General features: G+C 37.9%; 1 protein-coding gene and 1 pseudogene across 1 annotated transcript in view; both read left to right on the top strand.

The window, feature by feature from the left end:
* The window catches only part of ralgapa1 (Ral GTPase activating protein catalytic subunit alpha 1), a 128,939-nt gene that overhangs the window by 102,536 nt on the left and 7,206 nt on the right, over nt 1-19,197 (top strand). Inside the window, exon 45 of the mRNA XM_088354277.1 lies at nt 12,801-12,925. Within this exon, the coding sequence (XP_088210403.1) occupies nt 12,801-12,925 (125 nt within the window). The remainder of the gene's footprint in view (nt 1-12,800; nt 12,926-19,197) is intronic.
* On the top strand, nt 1,294-1,439 carry LOC148351412 (5.8S ribosomal RNA; annotated as a pseudogene).

The raw sequence follows: 19,197 nt of genomic DNA, 5'->3' as shown, positions 1-19,197 counted from the left end.
CCTAAACTCAACATGACATTTCCCATGTAATTGTGATTATATTTAGTTTGTTTTATCCATGTAAGATTCGATTACTTTTTGTTTTTTAACAAGTACAGCATTCCCTCGTCTTTTGTAGGGCTTGGGCTCCAAAAAGTACCTGCAAAAGAAAAAAAAGAAAAAAACAATTTACAAACTACCCTGTTCATATTCCTCGAGAGGGGGGACCGACAGCAAGACAAACACATACACAAAAACAAAGAAAAGGAAAAAGTCGCAAAAAACACAAAAAAATTGAACAAGGCCAACCCAAATACCCAAACAAGCTAAGCACCTCAGCACCCAAGTTAGCCATGCTTTCTTCCCTCCAGATGAAATGGGACACAAGAAAGCGGCCATGTCACTTGGGTCAGGGTGACACAACACACTCTTCTGTTCAACAGCAGGGCCCGACAGCACTGGTTTACCCCTGCCACATCATACGGGTGCCCTGCCCATCCCTTAGAACGCGTCGAAACATCCCACCATCCTTTCACAACACCTCTCCACTCATTCGAATAACAAGACCTCTAGCTTCCACTACATTAAGACCTCTTTCCTCCAGTGCACTCATAACACCATCCATCTTCTTCAATCGCGGCCTTCCTCTTAGTTCCTTCCATTTACTTCTGCTATGTAGATCCTCTTCAACATTCGCTCCTCATCCATCCTCGCCATGTGTCCAAACCAACCGAGTACAGTGGGACCTCCCTACTGCGCGGTTCGACGTCCGCGGCTTCGGAGCTTCGCGGTCTGTAATGGTAAAAAAAAAAAAAAAATATATATATATATATATATATATATATATATATATATATATATATGTTTGTTTTTTTTTTTTTTTTTGGAAGGGGCGTCGCTACTTTGCAGATTTTCACTTTTTGCGGGAATCCCCCTCGGCCGACGACCTTAGCACGGCGCGCCGTTCTCGTTTCCCGGCGCGCGGTTTTGGTGCGGCTTCCGCTTCACCGCCCCTCCTAACCCCACAGGTCCCCCCCAGCTACCCCTTTCCCCCGCGGCTGCCCATCGAGGGCCGTGTAGCGCCATGTAGAGCCATCGCGGCCCAGGCGGAAGACGCCGGCCTCCGCGCCGAGCACCCGACCCGGTCGGCTTGTCGCGGTGTCGTGCGTATCGCGCCCGAAAGTACCCGTACCGCAGGTTAGGAGCTCGCTCGCGGGAGCGACCGAACGGCACCCACGGTGTGGCATAAGTAAAAACCCTGTCGTGAATTTGTCTCCGATCGTCCCGGGTGGACGTAAAATCGCCCAGCTGTACGACTCTTAGCGGTGGATCACTCGGCTCGTGCGTCGATGAAGAACGCAGCTAGCTGCGAGAACTAATGTGATTTGCAGCTGCGATTGGCTGGCAACCAGTTCAGGGTGTCCCCTGCCCACTGCCCGTAGATGGCTGGGATGGGCTCCAGCCCCCCCGCGACCCTAATAAGGATAAGCGGTGCAGATAATGAGATGAGATAAGATTTTTTTTAAATTAATTTTTTTTTTGAAGGGGCGTCGCTACTTCGCAGATTTTCACTTTTAGCGGGTGGTTTTGCTCCCCATTAACCGGGTCTAAAAAATAATAATTAAAAAAAAAAAGACTTTTTTTTTTTTCCTTTTGAAGGGGTGTCGCTACTTCGCAGATTTTCACTTTTTGCGGGTTGTTTTGCTCCCCATTAACCGGGACTAAAAAAACAATAATTAAAAAAAAAAAAAAATATATATATATATATATATTAATATATATTATTTTTTTTTTGTTTTTTTTTTGTTTTTGTTTTGAGGTGCGCCGCTACTTTGCGGATTTTCACTTATCGCGGGTGGTTTTGGTCCCCATTAACCGCGATAACCGAGATCTTACTGTACTCTCCTATCCACACACTTGCCTCAGTTCCAATACTACTCCAGTTCTGTGTCTCTGTTCTGTATTCTTTTGGCTTTATTATTGTACTGTTCTCAGCTCAGGGATGCTGCTGGAAATGTGAATTTCCCTTAGGGGATGAATAAAGTATCTATCTATCTATCTATCTATCTATCTATCTATCTATCTATCTATCTATCTATCTATCTATCTATCTATCTATCTCACAATTTCATTTCTCAATCTATCCAATCTTTTCACTACTAACATACTCCTCAAACACTTCATCTCAAAAACATTTCATTTAATTTCCTTCTTAAATCTGCCTTCAGGCTCCAAGTCTCTGCACCATACGACATTCGGCACGATCACACTCTTATACAGTCGTATTTACAATTTTAAACACAAATCCTCTTAAAAAAAACACGCAAAAAATATAAATTAAAACAAGTAAAACAAAAAGCAAAAAATCAACAGTCTCTACGATTAAAAGCGTGAATGCACCTAGCTTTAGAGCAATCAATATCGTTAAAATGAGTCCAAATTTGGCTCATTTTTCTTCTTTTTATCCATACAGTACTTTTTTTGTCTTCTCTATTGAACTCAACTATTACCCAAAGCTTATACAGCTTTTTACGTATTTGTATACAGGTGTGATGTATTGAAGCGTGGCGTACATCTTTGAAGCAGAACGGCAGAATTCATGTCAGTTTATAGCAGCCCATTGACACAAAAAGAAAGCTGATCATAGCGAGGAACCGCTCAAAATAGCACGAAGTATGTGCTACCAGCAAGAAATCGACTTTATGTTAGTCATTAAAGTCATGAAAACCGTTCTTTTGAATGTACTTCAGAAATTTAAAAAAAAGTGCTTAAAAAGTGCTTGTATTTGGCCATGAAAAAGGTGTACAAATCCTGTATATCAGAATAACTTTTTACAAAAAACACACAAAAAAAATGAAAACTTAAAAAACTGACTTCTCTTTGAAGGTTGCTGCCAACTCTACCAGACTTGATTTTTTTCAGGAGTGCATACGACGAGTCAATTTCGACATGACTTGCTGCAGTCCGCTTGGCTAGCTGAGAGGAGTGTTATTGATTACCTCCGAGCAGTTTCCTAGGTGCTGTCAATAAAGCAGTTTGTAGGCTGTTTGCACAATTTCCATCCATGTCAGAGATAGGCAGGTGCTTTAACTTCGTATATTGGCATTCCGTTCTCTCTTTCACTGACCGAACTTTTGATTGGGCGCTGCATATTATCAATACCATATATATGACTCTTTTGGGGATCGTGAAGACAAGCTTTAGATACTGTAAACCAGGGGTCTCCAACCTTTTTCAAGCAGAGAGCTTTTGTTACTAAGTAGCACAAAGTGCTCCCAGTTTAATGTATAATTCTAAAAAAAACTTATTAGGTTTAAGGGTGGACCCAAGTGAAGGAAAGAAGGTGCTGAGACAGGTGTGCTCAAAATATGAAGGGTATTTGATAACAAGACCAGGAACAAGGTTACAAACAAACAAACGGGTCCCAAAACAAATGAAATGTCCAAACAAAATCATACCTGACAATGTCCAAACCAAACTGCCACCTCCACTTCCTTCTGAGCTCTCCACTTCTTTCGCTCATTTCACTTCCTCACTTCCTCACTTAAACCCGAGCTGATGACACCTTGCTGTCCTTGGGATCCCTATACTGAAGGCCCTCTCTAGTACGTGCCACCTTGAACTCAGTGAGCCCGCTGAAGGGTAGCTGGACGGTGTTGCCTGTCCCGTACAAAGCAGCGCTGGTAAGGCTGTGGGGAAGTCCCAGCCACTTCCGTAGAAAGCCACTGTTTTTCCTTTCGAGGATCTCCACAGTTGGTAGCGGTACTGCCTAGACCAGACCTGGGCACTCCGGTCCTGGAGGGCCGCATGTTCTGCATGATTTTTGAGGTTTCTCTGATCCAATACAGGTGATTCCAATCACCAGTATCGTTAACGAGCACTTGCTAGCTTGCTAACGAGGTTATAATTTGTATCACCTGAGTTAAAGAAGAGCAAACTTCAAAATCTGGCAGGACGTGCGGCCCTCCAGGACCGGAGTGCCCAGGTCTGGCCTAGACCAAAAGAGGCCACAAGAATCTGTGAATAATAGATGTTTCCTTTTAGATCCAGGCTTCAAATCCACCAGGCAGGCCGGACTTGTCTACCTTGGTGAGCCACATTCCCAGTTGTTTACCAGACTCAGGGATGTCAGCAGAGTCTTTCAGATTCGAGTCAAAAAGTTTCCACAGACTCTTAACTGTTTTTTCCAAAATGGTTGGGATCTCAGCTCCAGAGATCGAAAACCTGAACTTATCCACCACCTTCCCCCTCTTCAGAACCATAAATCTTGACTTTGACGGCTTGAAGCTCATCCTCGCCCATGATGTGCTTCAATAACAAGTGGGCGTAAAAACTAGCAACATGTCCAAACAGTCACAATAAAGGGTCAGGATAATTAGTGACACGTGTGTTGTGATTGGACACAGTTGTGCCCAGTTCCAAACCTGGTTGGCATCTTCTGGTGGAAGGTGGTGTACCAGATCATAACACTTAATCCTATTTTACTGTGTTTGTACTATCTTATTGACAGGTTATTAATGAAAGTAGGGTCAAGTAGAATGATAACCATAAAAAAAAATATATACTAAAATCAAAAATATAAAAAAATATTTTACTAAAAAAATAACGAATGACCCAGCACTGGTGAGCTTTTTCACAACAGGTTTGTGGGCACCTCAGCTGTCCTTATGATGAGACCCTTGTGCCCCGGGCACCATGCTGGAGAACTCTGCTGTACACTAATCATTGACCCTGCAAATCGTCATTAAAGCAAGTTTTGGAGAGCAGTGTGAGTTAATGACACACAAGTGTACTCTGTTTTCATTGTTGGTCATTGGTGTTCTTTGGTCTGCATAATGTTGTCTCTTCTCCGGAGTCTCTTTTTCGCAGATCTCTGAGCCCATCACACAGCATATGTATTTAAACTGAGGCTTAATGCACTCTGTTTGTCATTGTTAGTCATTTAGGTTGAAATTTTATTATTTGCTAGCTGAGACGCTAGGAGATCAATATATTTGCAATGCGTACTTTTCACTTTTTTATTTGTTAACACATTATAAAATGTTGTATTAATTTGGTATCTTTTCCCGATTGATTCCCAGATGGTTTTTATTTTTAAAAATATTTTGACTTTTTTATCTTTAAATTTGAAACCTTAAATATGGCAATATGTCAAAAAAGTATTGTGGAAGGTGGAAGGAGGTGGGCAATACTTTTGTAAGCCACTAAGGAAGCAATGCTTTGAGTTCATTTATATAATGGGAAAGGTATTTTGATAAACTTTCCATTTATATACATTAAAAAATAGTATATATTTAATAACACAGGTTCATGAGACTCTGGCGGCCCGTCACAGACTTTGTATGATATGGAAAAGACCGAAATCGTAGGACGTATCGATTAGGCACTGCAGTCTGAGCATGACCACCGTTGACACCTTCCATTGCATTTGTAGCTAGACTCCTTTGACACACAAACACAACGCACACATTGACACCCTGCAGTGGCGGTCCGGGCTTCTAATGTGCTAACAAGGCCTCTCTTTGCCCCGCTCGCCTCCACTCTCACTCTTTTGCAAGCGATCACAGGAGTGGAACAGCACCACAATGACTTGCGCCACAGGAGAGAAAGGCAAAGAAAAGGGGCAAAATGGATAGACACGGAATTGTCACTCTTTTCTCTCATGAAAACCCCACGAAAGAAAATGAGCTTCTAACCAGACACAAAAGAGACATTTTATTAGGTCTCTCTCGTCTACCCTCTCCCTTTTCTCTCTTCCTTTTCTCCCTCACCTGCATCTCCCATCATTTCACTTATTTCTGTCTTTTCCTGGCAAAGGAGGATTTTTTTTTGCTAATGACTGAAAAGAGCTTCAATTATACTCTATTTTCTAAGTATGACTGTAATCTGGGTGGGTGGGAGTTTTGTTTAGGGGATCATATTATAGCTTTCTATTTTTATCCTATTGTTCGCAACTATTGTAGTGATGCCAAGGATCGATCCTTCATTTACCTATTTACAACTATAACAATGGTATTTGCAATACTTCGGAATGTTGTACAATTTTTGTGGTAATCTTTCTGTAGTAGACACACAAAGAGACAATGTGGCATATCTGGCATCAAAATTGTTTTTGCCATCAGTACTTTATTTACTATTATTTACCATTATATATATATATATATATATATATATATATATATATATATATATATATATATATATATATATATATATAAATTGTCATGATTCTTTTACCATTTTTTGTTTGGGAGAATATATTAAAAAGCCTGACTTTTCTTGAGATTGCAGCCAGCTCTGCTGTGATTTTTGAACACGGACAACTAGAGGCCTCAGACAGAATGGCATGCTCTGTAAATGACAGTTGAAGGCACATTCAACAGGGTTCAAACAGGTGCTTGAAATCCTTAAAGATGCTTGAATTTTAAAGTTGTGTATTTCAGGTCAGCGAAATACTTGAATTTTGGGTGAAGTGCTTGAAATTGTTGCAATTGCCTTGTTTCTTAGCAGCCCGACTCTATATACCACACAATGAATTAAGAAAAATTCAGAAGTGTGTGAAAATGATGCCAGCACGCCTGCTTTGGTTCCTTGTCATTATGCTGCCCCTAATGGTCGCACCAAAGAGGGCCACTCTATTTAGAAAGCCGGCTCTTTTGGCTCTGCCTACTGAGAAGAGCCGGCTCCTTCAGCTCCACGAATGGCTCCTCAGATCTTTTTGTTTTTTAATGATCTATTATCAATAATATTAAAACCCTGTGCACCAAAATATTAAGTAATTCGCAATTTCATATGTTTTGCATGGATCCCTGCAAAATTTGTCAAATATTGGCAGATCTACATTTTTTTCTAAAATACAAAACACCTTTAGCTTTTGACACACTGAACAGATACAAAGTTGAACAACACAATTCCCTAAAAATGCAAAACGATCAAATCTAAATAAAAAATATGAACTCTTCAATGCTATAAATGATAAAATGCAAAATAATAACTAGTTACAATTCTCTCTACCCAATTTAGACACGCCAAAATATAAGTTTGATAAGTAAAACAAAAAGTAAAAGATCAGCAGTCTCTAAGATCAAAAGTTTGAATGCACTAAGCTTCAGAGCAGTCGATATCATTAAAATGAGTCCAAATTTGGCTATTTTTTTGCTTTTTTACATACAGCACTTTTTTGTCTTCTGTATTGAACTCAATTACTACCCAACACCTACAGACCCATTTTTGTAAACAAGTCTGATGGTTTGAAGCTGCGCGTGCATTGGTGAAGCAGAATGGCAGAATTCATGTTAGTTTATGGCAGCCCATTGACAAAAAAAATCCTTGATAGAATAAATAGGAATATCTCAAAGTAGCACAGAGTATGAGCTTAACAGCAAGTTAGCGACTTTATTTTATTCATCAAGGTCGACAAAAAAAGACATCCCTCTTATTGGCGCTGGATTTCTTCAAAGAATTTCCTATTTCCCCTACAAAGGAAAATTATCAGTTTGTAGACCCTTTCCTCTGTCATTACATAAAGTAGAGTTCATTTTTCCATAGTTAATGTGCCTTTATGCACTCTGACAATTAGCGCCACAACCACCCACTGCGGTGTATGTGCAATATTTTTGTGCAGTCAATATAAAAAAATCTACAGACCTTTGTTCAAATATTATGCTCTATTACTTTTAGACAATCAATAGATTATTTGACAACCACATTTTGTGCCAGGTTTGTCTTGGGAATGGCTGCAACAAATGGAAAGGACTTGTGTGGGCTTGTACAGATTACAGTTCTTTGGTTTGTCACTGAAAAAAAAGCAAAGATACTGAAAATGGCATGCTTTTTGCAAGGATGAAATTGGGAAATTTCCTGCAGTACACTAGACAAGGTTTCACTGTTCTCTCATGTGACCTGCACACTGGTTGAAAAACACTGGTATATAGCGTATATATACACATACACTGTAATGCACTATCATTTGTCACCCTCCCCTTTCACATTTCTACACATTGATGTGTGATGCAATGGTATAAGAAAATAGTCAAATTCCATGTGGAGTAAATTACAGATGCATATTTTGAAACCGTGTGATGTGTACTGAGTCCACGCACGCACATAAATTTTCACTTAGTTATATCACTCTTGCGGTTTCACTTCGATCTCTTTTCCTTGCCTATGGATTTTCACTTATGTCTTTTATTTCATCCTTTCTGGGCTTCTAATGCACACATGTGCTCCAATCACAGAATATATCTGTCTTGACATCCTCATTAATTTTGTATAAAAGAGTGACGCTCTGAATGCTTGCGATGCGTGCACGAGGAACTGTTAAATATTTTGGTAAAAGTAGTGGTACATGTGCAGAGAATGAGACCAGTAAAAAGAGAATAAAAGTAAATTGACCCTTTACACCCTACACCCAAATTTATTTGTTTTCATTCTCTTTTTTTCCTGAACACTGGTCACTGGAAATTTTGGTTTGATTTCTTCTTTACATCACTTGTTTTTCACTGATTAGAAAAAAAATAACAAGGATTTTTTTTTTTTTTTTCCCTTACCTGTGGTTACGTCATTCCACTTATTCTATTTTGATGAATAACTCTCTGGGAGTAGGTGCGACTTCCCTGGTCAATATTTTAATGAGATCCTCTTTTGACTGTCTACCATTAGCACTTGGTTATTGATATTTTACAAACGTAGGATGTTTTATATACAAATATACTGTTCAGTTGATTCCTTTAAGTCTTGTAATGTTTTTATTTTTCAGTATACTCCAACTGAATTTTCATGAAACATCTTACAGGTTGCTGTCAACGCAAGGGTAACTTTTAGAATCCTCTCATTTATCTGGGGAAGTTCCTCAAAAAGTGTGCATTCAATATATACAAATATAGAGTATTTTATGTACTAGAATGGCTGTGCACTTTTAGAGCATCATCCGCTTAAGACGTGAAACCATTTTTGGGGGGCATTTTCCTTTTTTTAGCGGAGTCATTGGCACATGAGGATGTAAGACTCAGTCCAGATGGAGACGACAATCCTGAAATGGGGTACGAACAGCCCAAATATATTATTGTGCTCATGTATATTGTTTGGAAAAGATTAACATCAAGATGCAAAGAATCCAAGGAGAAAACCAAACAAAAAGTGCTGAGTCAGCTTCTTCAAGATTTTTTTTTTTACATCCAGGGTAACCTACCTGACTGCATGTGACCTGACTCCACTGGTCTGAAACTGACATGCAGGCACAGAAAAACTCAAAACCTCAACCTTAGGTAAAATAAGAAAGTGGTAATCCCCCCTTCCAGGATGATCAGGCTGCAATAGATGTTGCATTGGGTAAAAATAAAATAAAAAGCATAGTCAATATTTAAAGAAAAACATAAGTAATATGTACTATTGTCGAAAAATTCCACGGCAGCAACGACTCTCAGACAGCTGGTCGATGCCGATGATGACTTCAGGGCAAGGTGCTGGTCCGCTGACTCATCCCGATGTGTCTTTCTCCCTCAATTTACCACCAACCTGGCAGCCGGAAAGGACAGTAGAAGAAAAGTACGAGGTTTGCATAAATCATAAGCTGTAGAATAAAAGTGTATCTTAAGTCTAGATTTAAAAACTTCAACTTGGGTTGCAGTTCTTATCTGTGGACACAGAGCATTCCACAGCACAGGGACCTGGATGGAGAACTCTTTCGAGCCTGCATATTTCTTCTTGGCTCTTGGAGTCACAAGTAAACCAGCATTTTCCGAGCAGAAGCCCCATGCAAGAACACAGGGGGAAATCAAATCAGAGTGATAATATGGGGCTAGTCCATGCAAACATGTGTATATTAATAGAATAACCTTAAAGTCACATTTTAAGCGGACCTGGAGCCGGTGCAGGTTAGCTAATATTGAGTGATATGGTCAAACTTTTTTGTCTTGGTCAAAAGTCTCGCTGCCACATTTTGAACCAGCTGCAAAACATTTGCTGCTAAACATTGGAAGACCAGAGAGCAATCAATTACAGTAATCAAACGGAGAAGTAAGCATTGTTAAATATATGCACAAACAATTCCAGATGCAATTTGAACCCTTTTTTAAATGTTAAACAGCAGGTTTGCAATGGATCAAATGTTATGAATTACAATTGCAGTCTATGGTAAAATTGTTGATTCCCATGTTGTTTCTATAAGCACATGCTGCCCCCATTTGCATTTAAAAGAACAGTATGGGGCTTTTTAAAAAATATGCCCTCTTAACAGAGTCAAGCGAAATATTAGCTTCCTAGTGGGTTTTTTTTAATAAAAGAAAATACTTAGCAAAATGTGGTTATTTTGCAAAATGTGGAAAGAATTCTAAAAGTTCCTGTCATTCATTATTGACAGAAGTAAACTGACTTGTAAGTATTTGAAAAAATGCAAATTCAATCACACAGAAGTGACACCACTTAGTGTTTGTTTGTGCAGGCCACTTTTTTTTTGCATTGTTACCCTTTGTAGCGGCCGTGGAGTCTTTCCATGACCACAGACAAAACTTTTCCTTTTTACCCGTAATATTCTTCTCTTATAAGTCTGCTTTCCTTTCTCCATTCTCCTTCCCCCCAGCACTGTCTGTCTCTCTGCTTTGAAAGAGCCATGTTATTGTTATGATGATTCCCTCTAACTGGATCAGTTACGATTAGACCTGAATCCCTCTGCTTTTGAAGCCCTTAGACCGTCCATGTAACCCAATAGAAAACCCATGGGCACCATTGTAAATGGCTCGCCGGCCATTCACTAACTCACACAGAGGTACAAACGCAGATTTCATTTTGAAGATTCATTGGCCTGCCCCCCACCCGCACTCAAATTGGGACACACGCACTTACGTATACACGTTTTCCTGGTCACAATAAATCTCATCATGTGTAGTGGTATCACACACACACACAAATATGTCTCCTCTCATTGCAAATCATTTGTTATTGGAGCCGGGAAAGTAAATGGTAATACTATATAGGGAGATGTGAGTGTGCGCTTGTCATGACTATAACAGCTGCGCCTGACTGTCATTAGAGTTGGATGTATGACTCGTTTCGAGGACAAGAGCGTAAATGTCATTCTATCAATGAGGTTATCGCTAATAGATGGACAGTTGAAGTCCTGGTTTCCATTTACACTCCCGAGTCTCTGCACCGCTTTTGCAGTCCGTAGCTGAAGGCTGTAATACAAGTGATGAATTGTTTTGAGAATGGTTGGCCTTTTTCTAAAGCCGCAGCATCTCATTCTTTTTCTTTCGATCTAATATGGATTTATACCGGAAAGCATTTACAGTGTCTGAATACGTGCTCTTTTTTTCGGAGCATCAAGCGTTTTTTTGTTTTGTTTTTCACTTAAGCATGATGATGATTTGTTATAGTTTAAAAAAAAGTTTTTAACAAAATTTAATTTGAAATTTGTTTTCAACTCATTCAACACCAGATGTTTCTCTCAAATGGGACAGCCAATTTTTTGCCATCTTGATTAGGCCTACAGAAAATTCAGTACTTTAGCTATGTAGGCATAGGACATAGTAAAAAGAAAGCTTTAACAATCCAGGATATTTGCACCCACTTGTTCAGAGACTTATTCTTCATGAGATGGTCAAGTTCTTTAAAAGGTCGTTTGAGAAGTAAATCATACATACTTGCTCTCACATATTATACTCTCACACAGACACAACCATTAGAAAAAAAGTATATTTCTAGCTTTTACCATTGTTGAGCATTTTTAAGTTTCTTGAAAATTCTCATTTCATGAAAAAAAAATGTATTTTTGTGAAAAGATGCATTTTAAGCAGAACTTTCACTTAGGTGTTTTTTTTTCTTTGCATTTGTGATACCTCTAATATCTAAACAATGCTTTTCATAAGCACGAGGGCACTTTGCTTGCAAATTAACATTTTATTGGAAGACCACTGAACTTAAGCATGAATAATGATTCAGTGCCCAAAGTGATCACACGATTTCGGTCACCATGGCGATCGTGCTCCTACAGACTTGGATGAAAGATCATCCATCTCTGACCCGAGGATAATGAAAGGAATTCCTCATCTTTTCTAGAAAGAAAAAAACCTCTGTCTGTACTTATTCATGTATTCACTTCTCTCAAACACTGCTTTACTAGCTACCTGCCATATGGGGCCGCCTCACAGTTCAATCGCTGGATACAGGAAGCAACACTAGGAAGCGGAGGCTCCCTCGTTGTGTCCAAAGATCTGATTACAGCCACTTCTGCCATCTAATAGCGATTTATCAAACTGAAATTATTCTTAAAGGCTTGATACCTACAAATGAGCAGCACCAATCCCATTGAAATATTTTTGGGGAATAAAAAACTTCCTACGTTTTAGGACTCAGAGACAATGCTTCTGAAAACATATTTATACATTACGGCAGTGAATGACTTAATAATGAACCATTTCACTTTTTTTCATAGTGACTCACAAAAGTATTCGGCCCCCTTGAACCTTTTAACCTTTCGCCACAAATGTTTTTTTTGGCAAGTAAGTAACAACATGTGAGATACAATTTTGAGGTAAAAACAAAATTAGTTAGTGATTGTACACTTTGTTAGCTATTAAAATACTTAAAAGTGGCACTATCCGTATTATTTACCTCCTCTAAAGTCAGTGCACATAACTCACTTCAAAAGTTTAGTTAGGATCTCTGAATGATTGATAAGTTTATAGTTAAGTAGACACTTAAAATAAGGAGGGAGGACCTAAATGAAATGTACATGGTTTAGTGAAGTTGCAAAACAAAAAGCACATTGTATTTCCTTTTTAAGTACTTTGATATGTTGAGTTCACCTTAACATTTGACGTCAGTTATGAGGAGCGTGCCCGATATTTGGAAACCATCGTGCAGCACCATCAGGAGCCCACCACCTTTGAGGATTATGCTGCTCGTGTCTACAGTCCTGCTCCGTGCACTCATCTGCCTACAGACACAGGTACGACAGTGCCAGAATTCATTTTACAGTGGCTAACATTTTGAATATTGAAATCACAGAACCTGGCTGAAGTCAAATTAACTATTGTTTGTAGTATCTATTCATATTGTGGCCACTAACAAGTGTAGTGTTTAATCCGTGTCATATTGTCCAGTAACGAGATTGCAATGCAAATAATAGATGACAGTTTTCCATAAGCCTGCTTTATAATGATAAAAACGAAGTAGCCACAACATACTGTTCAACACATCTGTTTGTGTACCCCAAACGATAATCTCATTTTTTTATTAATCTGTTGATCTGTTTCCAAGTAATGCCAAATATATCCAATTTTGACATATAAAAGTTTTGGCTTTGACGTCAGCGGAATGCTTTACTTTGATTAAACACAAGACATCTATAGTGGAAGACACTAAGAATCTGTGACTACCTACTGCTATTAGTTTGACGAATTTCATATCCAAAATAAGTTTTAAATATTAAAATACTTGGTATATAATTTAATGATTAATCCTTGGTCCATTATCCGATTAGTTCTTGCTTTTGTGATGCACATACTGATTCAGCTGTAAATTCAATAGGGGTGGGCAAACCTTTTCGGTCACGCATTAAGTTAAAATATATGGCATGGGGACTAGAACAGGAGCAGAATAAAATGTATTATTTTTGTATCTGCCGATCCAATACATCAGCAATGCACAAGGAAAAAAGATAACGTAGATATAGCCAATTCTTCTTATTTGCATCTAGGGTTAAATACACATGCATATACCTACAGGTAGATTTTCATTTTATATTTGTTTATTAATCTATTCATTAAGTAAAGCTAAATATTATATAGAGTCCTTGTTTTAAGCCCCAAATATGATCATTTGCGTTTGAAAAACTCAAAATGCAAAAGGGATAGCTCAGAAGTTAAATATCTTTCTAAATAAAATAGAGACATGATTATAAAAATTGCAAGTACAGAAAAATAGAGACAACTATTCGAATGTTGTACTTGAGCGCTGTGCACATTAATGCTGCATGAAAAATATATTTGTTATGGGGGGTACACGAAGGGACACTAGGGACAAAATTGTCATGGAAACATTTTCTTTTAGATTTAACACTACTTATAGTAACTATTATATATGTAATCTTCCTTATGATTTCTCAATTTTTGGCATGCCATTTTAAAAAGCATGACGGGCTGCATGTAGCCAGCGTGCCATAGTGTGCCCACCCCAGGGTTAAATGCTTTCTAAAATTCTGTTCTGTCATTCATAAACTATTTACAATTTACACCCACAAAATAAAAATTCACGCAAATATTTAGCTATGCGGTACTTACTGTATGCATTTGTGTATAACACGCACCCCTAATTTAAAAAAAACAAAAAAAAACCGTATAAAATATTGTTTCACATTTTCTCTGCTCAAACTTTGTGGTCGGAGCAACAGGAATGGAACCTGGGTCGCGGAGATGAGCGGCGAATCCGAACGAATGGACCGCCAGTGGAAAAAATGACATTTGATCTCATTATCACACTATTTCTAGTCACTGCACACGAGACAAATGCTAATTTGTTGTGCATTTCACATGTTACAATGAGAATACATTTGTCACTTAGAATACTTTAAATAAAATAGAAGAAAATGTATTGTCTTTATAATATGTGCAATTGATACGGTGACTAAACTAAATGTGATAACATAAAACATATTTTGTATGTCATCTTTATCACTGGGTATCCAGTTGTTAGAAGCCAGCGCTCTCATCACCATTTCTGCGGTTTAATTTCCGTTGCATCTAATATTTTAGTAATAGTGGGCAAAATTATATGTAATCCGCCCACTGACTTTGAGTTCTTTTGTAGGTAAAAAAAAGTGTGGTGCACATCTATACATTTTTTTGTGTTGTCATTCAGTTGTATGTCTAATTTTCGGGTCTTTCATACTTGCACACCTCGCCAGCTATTGTGGCTTATTATATTAATGATATTAATTTGAGGCTGAATGTCATGCAGGGTAACAAAGTGGATCCCATTTTTGGGTGGAATGTACTCATGCTAGCCGTACTTCACTTTGCATTTAACCGCCCCCAATCTAAAGTCCGTTCTGATTGGCTGGTGTGTGTGTGTGCAAAATGTGAGTTTGTCCGTCGCTGGCCATCATCAACTGCCACAATATCGTCGTTGTTTCGTAATATTGAAATCCGATTTAGATTTGTGCAATTGCATTACCTTCTAGTTTTCACTTGTACAGTTGTACTTGAAATAGGGATGGTGCGTCCACCTTAGTGTAAAGGAGGTGTCTGGAACCTATCGCTCTTTTCATGAGTATACTTTACTTGGGGATACTTGTCCAAATTTCTTCTGCAGCGTTCAGATTCTGACGCGCTCAAAGTCAACTTTGGTGCATGCATACCCAAAGCAATATGAATGCTTTCGGTTACCGACATTTTACAGTCATGGTGTCACACCAACATATCTCGTTTTGGTTGTACATCGCTAAAGAATATTTTAAATGGAAGCTCATTAAATAATGAAGGTTCACTGTTAAGACACTTTATGATAAAAACCCACAGAACAAACTGTAATTACCCCAAAACGCTAGCCAAGCACACAGAACAGTTTGATTGGGTGAGCGATAGGGGTGGACGGAGCTATGAACACAAAAACTTGCCCACTGCACTGAAGGGAAATACATCCAGAAACTTTACAATTGCAGTTTCTTGTGACATTTATTTAGAATTTGTTGCGCAATCAGTGTGCTGTGAAACTTTGTCCAATTTCAGCTAGTTTTCCTATTTTTAAATATTGTTTTCTTATAAGAAAAATATTTTAAAATCTAGTAAAAAATTTAAAAAAAATAAGTACAAATAAAATAAAGGAAAATAAAATCAAACTCCTTAGTCATGGCTGCCACAACTAACAATTCTATTGAAGACACTTTGATGGGAACTATTTTATACACTTAAACCTTTACCGACAATTTCCAGGGACACTGCGTAATATTAGAGCTCAAGATGTTGCTGTATTGTGTAGTGAAATCAAAAATGAGTGCTACAAAGCACAAGGAAGAATACAAACTAACTGACCAAATAACGCAATTTTTCTTAGTTTTTTTTTGCCCAGCCTTTCATAAGGTTTTTAGTTTGCAGCAAGATTTCAGAAAATGATGTCAGCACCCTTTAAGTCAAGTCAAGTCAAGTCATGTTTATTTGTATAGCCCTTAATCACAAAGAGTCTCAAAGGGCTGCACAGATAAGACTTTAGATGAGACCCCCATGTTATGTTAAATAAATAGATATTTCTCGACCTAGGAGAATTTAAAAAAGCATGTTTGCTTGATAACCCGTGTATTTTTGTTTATTATTCAAATCCATTATGTTTTGTTTTTCAATAATGAAGTTTGTTTTTTTTACCAGTAGGAAGTAATAAACAATGTTCCTCTAATCGTTTACTCTACTGGTTTGTGTGCCTCAAGTTTTTTGTTTTTAAATGTGCAATGCCTCAAAATGGTTGAAAAACACTGTTATAGACGAAGCATGAACAAAAATGCGGATTTTTTCATCACTGCTGTTGTTTTTAAAACTGTGTTGAAGTGAACATATGTCTGTGTGTGCGTACACCCAAACGAGCAACCATGCTTTTGTGTTTGTTTGCGTGTCGCTCAGCCTCAAAATCTTGGTACTTCAGAGCACAGGGTGACACATTTAACAAACATTAAGATACATTCCCGGATTGAGCTTGAATCGAGAATTGCTTGCATCTCGAGCGAATTTTCCCCATAAGAAATAACCGAAAACCAATTAATTTTTTCCCGGTCCCCCGAAACCATCCAAGTTAACCTTAAATAGCTATAAAACGGGTCTTGCTGATGACAAAATCATATTGAAATCGTATTTGAACATAGAATTACAGTAAGAAGATAAATAGGATGATGTTAACAAAATAAAATGTGCTTTTACTGTTAGCACCTACCATAGTGGAAGTTGGCAGTTGCTAAAGTAACAAAACTGTATGTGTGCCGGGCAAAGGACCACAAGAAACTCTTGATGATTCCTTACTGTACACCTAAAATTGAAACTACTGTAATTTTAAATTAACGTAGACACAACAATTTTTTTTTTGTTGGCCTTTTTACCGTTTCTGTTTTTCTTTTCCTCACGTTTTGTCCTACAAGCTGGACTCGCAACATGTTGACTTTTTAAAGGTTTTTCTGAAGAAAAAACTCTGTCTCCTTTTCAAAACGTTAACAGAAATTGCGTGAGGCAAGTGTCATTAAAAAGAGCTGTAGCACGACCAGTTGCCACTTTTTTCCTGGTTTCAAGCGGTCTCTAGTGGTAGGGTCTGGAAATCCTTCTAACCTGGATTTTCTCTCCGATGTCGGGCAGGATTTTTCCTCGAAAGACAACTTGTATCTCCAATTTTCATATCTCAAATTTCTTCTATCTCGTGTAGGACGTGTGTAGAGACGCCACTGTACAGTAAAACAGCTCTTCCTTCACTTACAGATCTTTCTGTGATTTAAGTTTACAGGCATCCTGTGCTCTGAACTAAGTTCCTAACTGCTGCTTCTTTTAACAATGCAGTGATCAAACATTCTTCTCGTTCTTTTGGGTTGTTTTTTGACCCCCGCCCCTTGGTTGATTTACTTTTATCCTTATCTTCATTTGTTCTATCTTTGTTTTGGTTGCTCTTTGTCCACGTTTTCTTCTTCTGTTCCTCCCTCCCTCCCCTTTTCTTTAGATCGTATTGTCACTTGCCTATAGCTAAAAGGTAAGCCCGGTCACATGATTGGTTCTCCCGTTTTACTTTGTGTGGCATTTTTTCTGTTTTTGTTTTACTTGTTTATATATTTCACTTTTCTTTTTTCTGCCTATCCTAAACCTACAGGTCTGCATGTGTGCCGGCAGTTGTTATTCCAGGAGGAAATGTCATTTTCAACTCATCTTTTATGTGCAGTTTGGTGTAAAGCGTTAGCATGCACTGCTAAGAACCCTGTAAAGTATCAACATCGTGCTAGATAGCAGCAGCCTTATATTTATGGAGGACCGATCCTGCCCTATGTAGAAATAAACGTATAAACACCTACAAATATATGCCATATAACTAAATTAACATATACATAAATCAAGTAAAACCTAAATGTATGACAAACGCAGTTTATCCATTTGTTAATGCAGCTCATCATTTTTTTCATCATTTACTTTGTCATATATTTTATAATGTGTTTTGTTGTGTATTTTTTCGGGTATTTTCTCAAAACTAAATGTTATTCAATTGAAGAGGCGGCCCAGTTGCTTGTGCTTTTAGCCTATTGGTTGATTAGTGATTGGCTCAACCAATAGGTGAAAAACTCAGTATGTCCCGCCCCCTTGTTTACGTAACACAACAAAATTTTATTCAAAAGAAAACTCAGCCCTGTTGCCTGTGCTTGTTACCCAATGGTTGGTTGATCAGTGCGCAGTTGATTGACGCACTTGTCAATCAACCAATAAGTAAAAAGCTCCGCTTATTTAGCCCGCCTCCTCGTTTGAATACGATTTTGTTGTCATGTATTTTTTAAACGTAAACATAAAAAAAAATAAACGACAAAATAACGAAATAAATGACGAATACAGGACAAAATTTGCAACACAATACCCGACAAGACAACAAAATAAATGTCAAATTACACAACAAAATACAAGGCAAAACATGAAAAACTAAATAAAAAAGTACACAACAAAATACACGACAAAAAAGATGAAATGCCAAAATACAAAACAATATTCACTACCCAAAAAAAAATACCAAAAACTTGACAAAGTAAACGACAAAACACAGCAAAATAAATGCCATAATACACATGGATACATGAATAAATTGCATTTGTGTCATATGTTTTGGTATTATATGATTTATTAATGTGTTACATTATTAATATTGCATATATTTGTATCTATTTAATGATTTACACATTTATTTCTAATAATCACTCACTATAAGAAACAACCAACTTCAATTTTGAAAAAACAAACTGCACTCTTGGGTGGACTTGACATTTTCTTTTCTTCACCTGTGAAGAAAAAGTTTGATCCATCAAGCTGACTTACTAACACTTTAACTCGACTTTTAATACTTTGTCCCTCACCTCATGTCTATTCCTCTCCTTCTGTTTTTGAAGCACCATAAAACACCGTCCCTGACGCAACACAGTCCAAACACATTCAGCCGACTGAATCGAGTTGAGATTTTGCTAACGGTTTCAATTTGTAAAGGAAAAGGATAGCGGATGAGTTT

Source organism: Urocampus carinirostris, chromosome 15 (genome assembly GCF_059441175.1).
Source record: "Urocampus carinirostris isolate Australia breed hairy pipefish chromosome 15, RoL_Ucar_1.0, whole genome shotgun sequence".
Taxonomy (NCBI): Eukaryota; Metazoa; Chordata; class Actinopteri; order Syngnathiformes; family Syngnathidae; genus Urocampus; species Urocampus carinirostris.
Note: the sequence above shows the minus strand (reverse complement) of the source record. Positions and strands in the feature narration are given on the sequence as shown.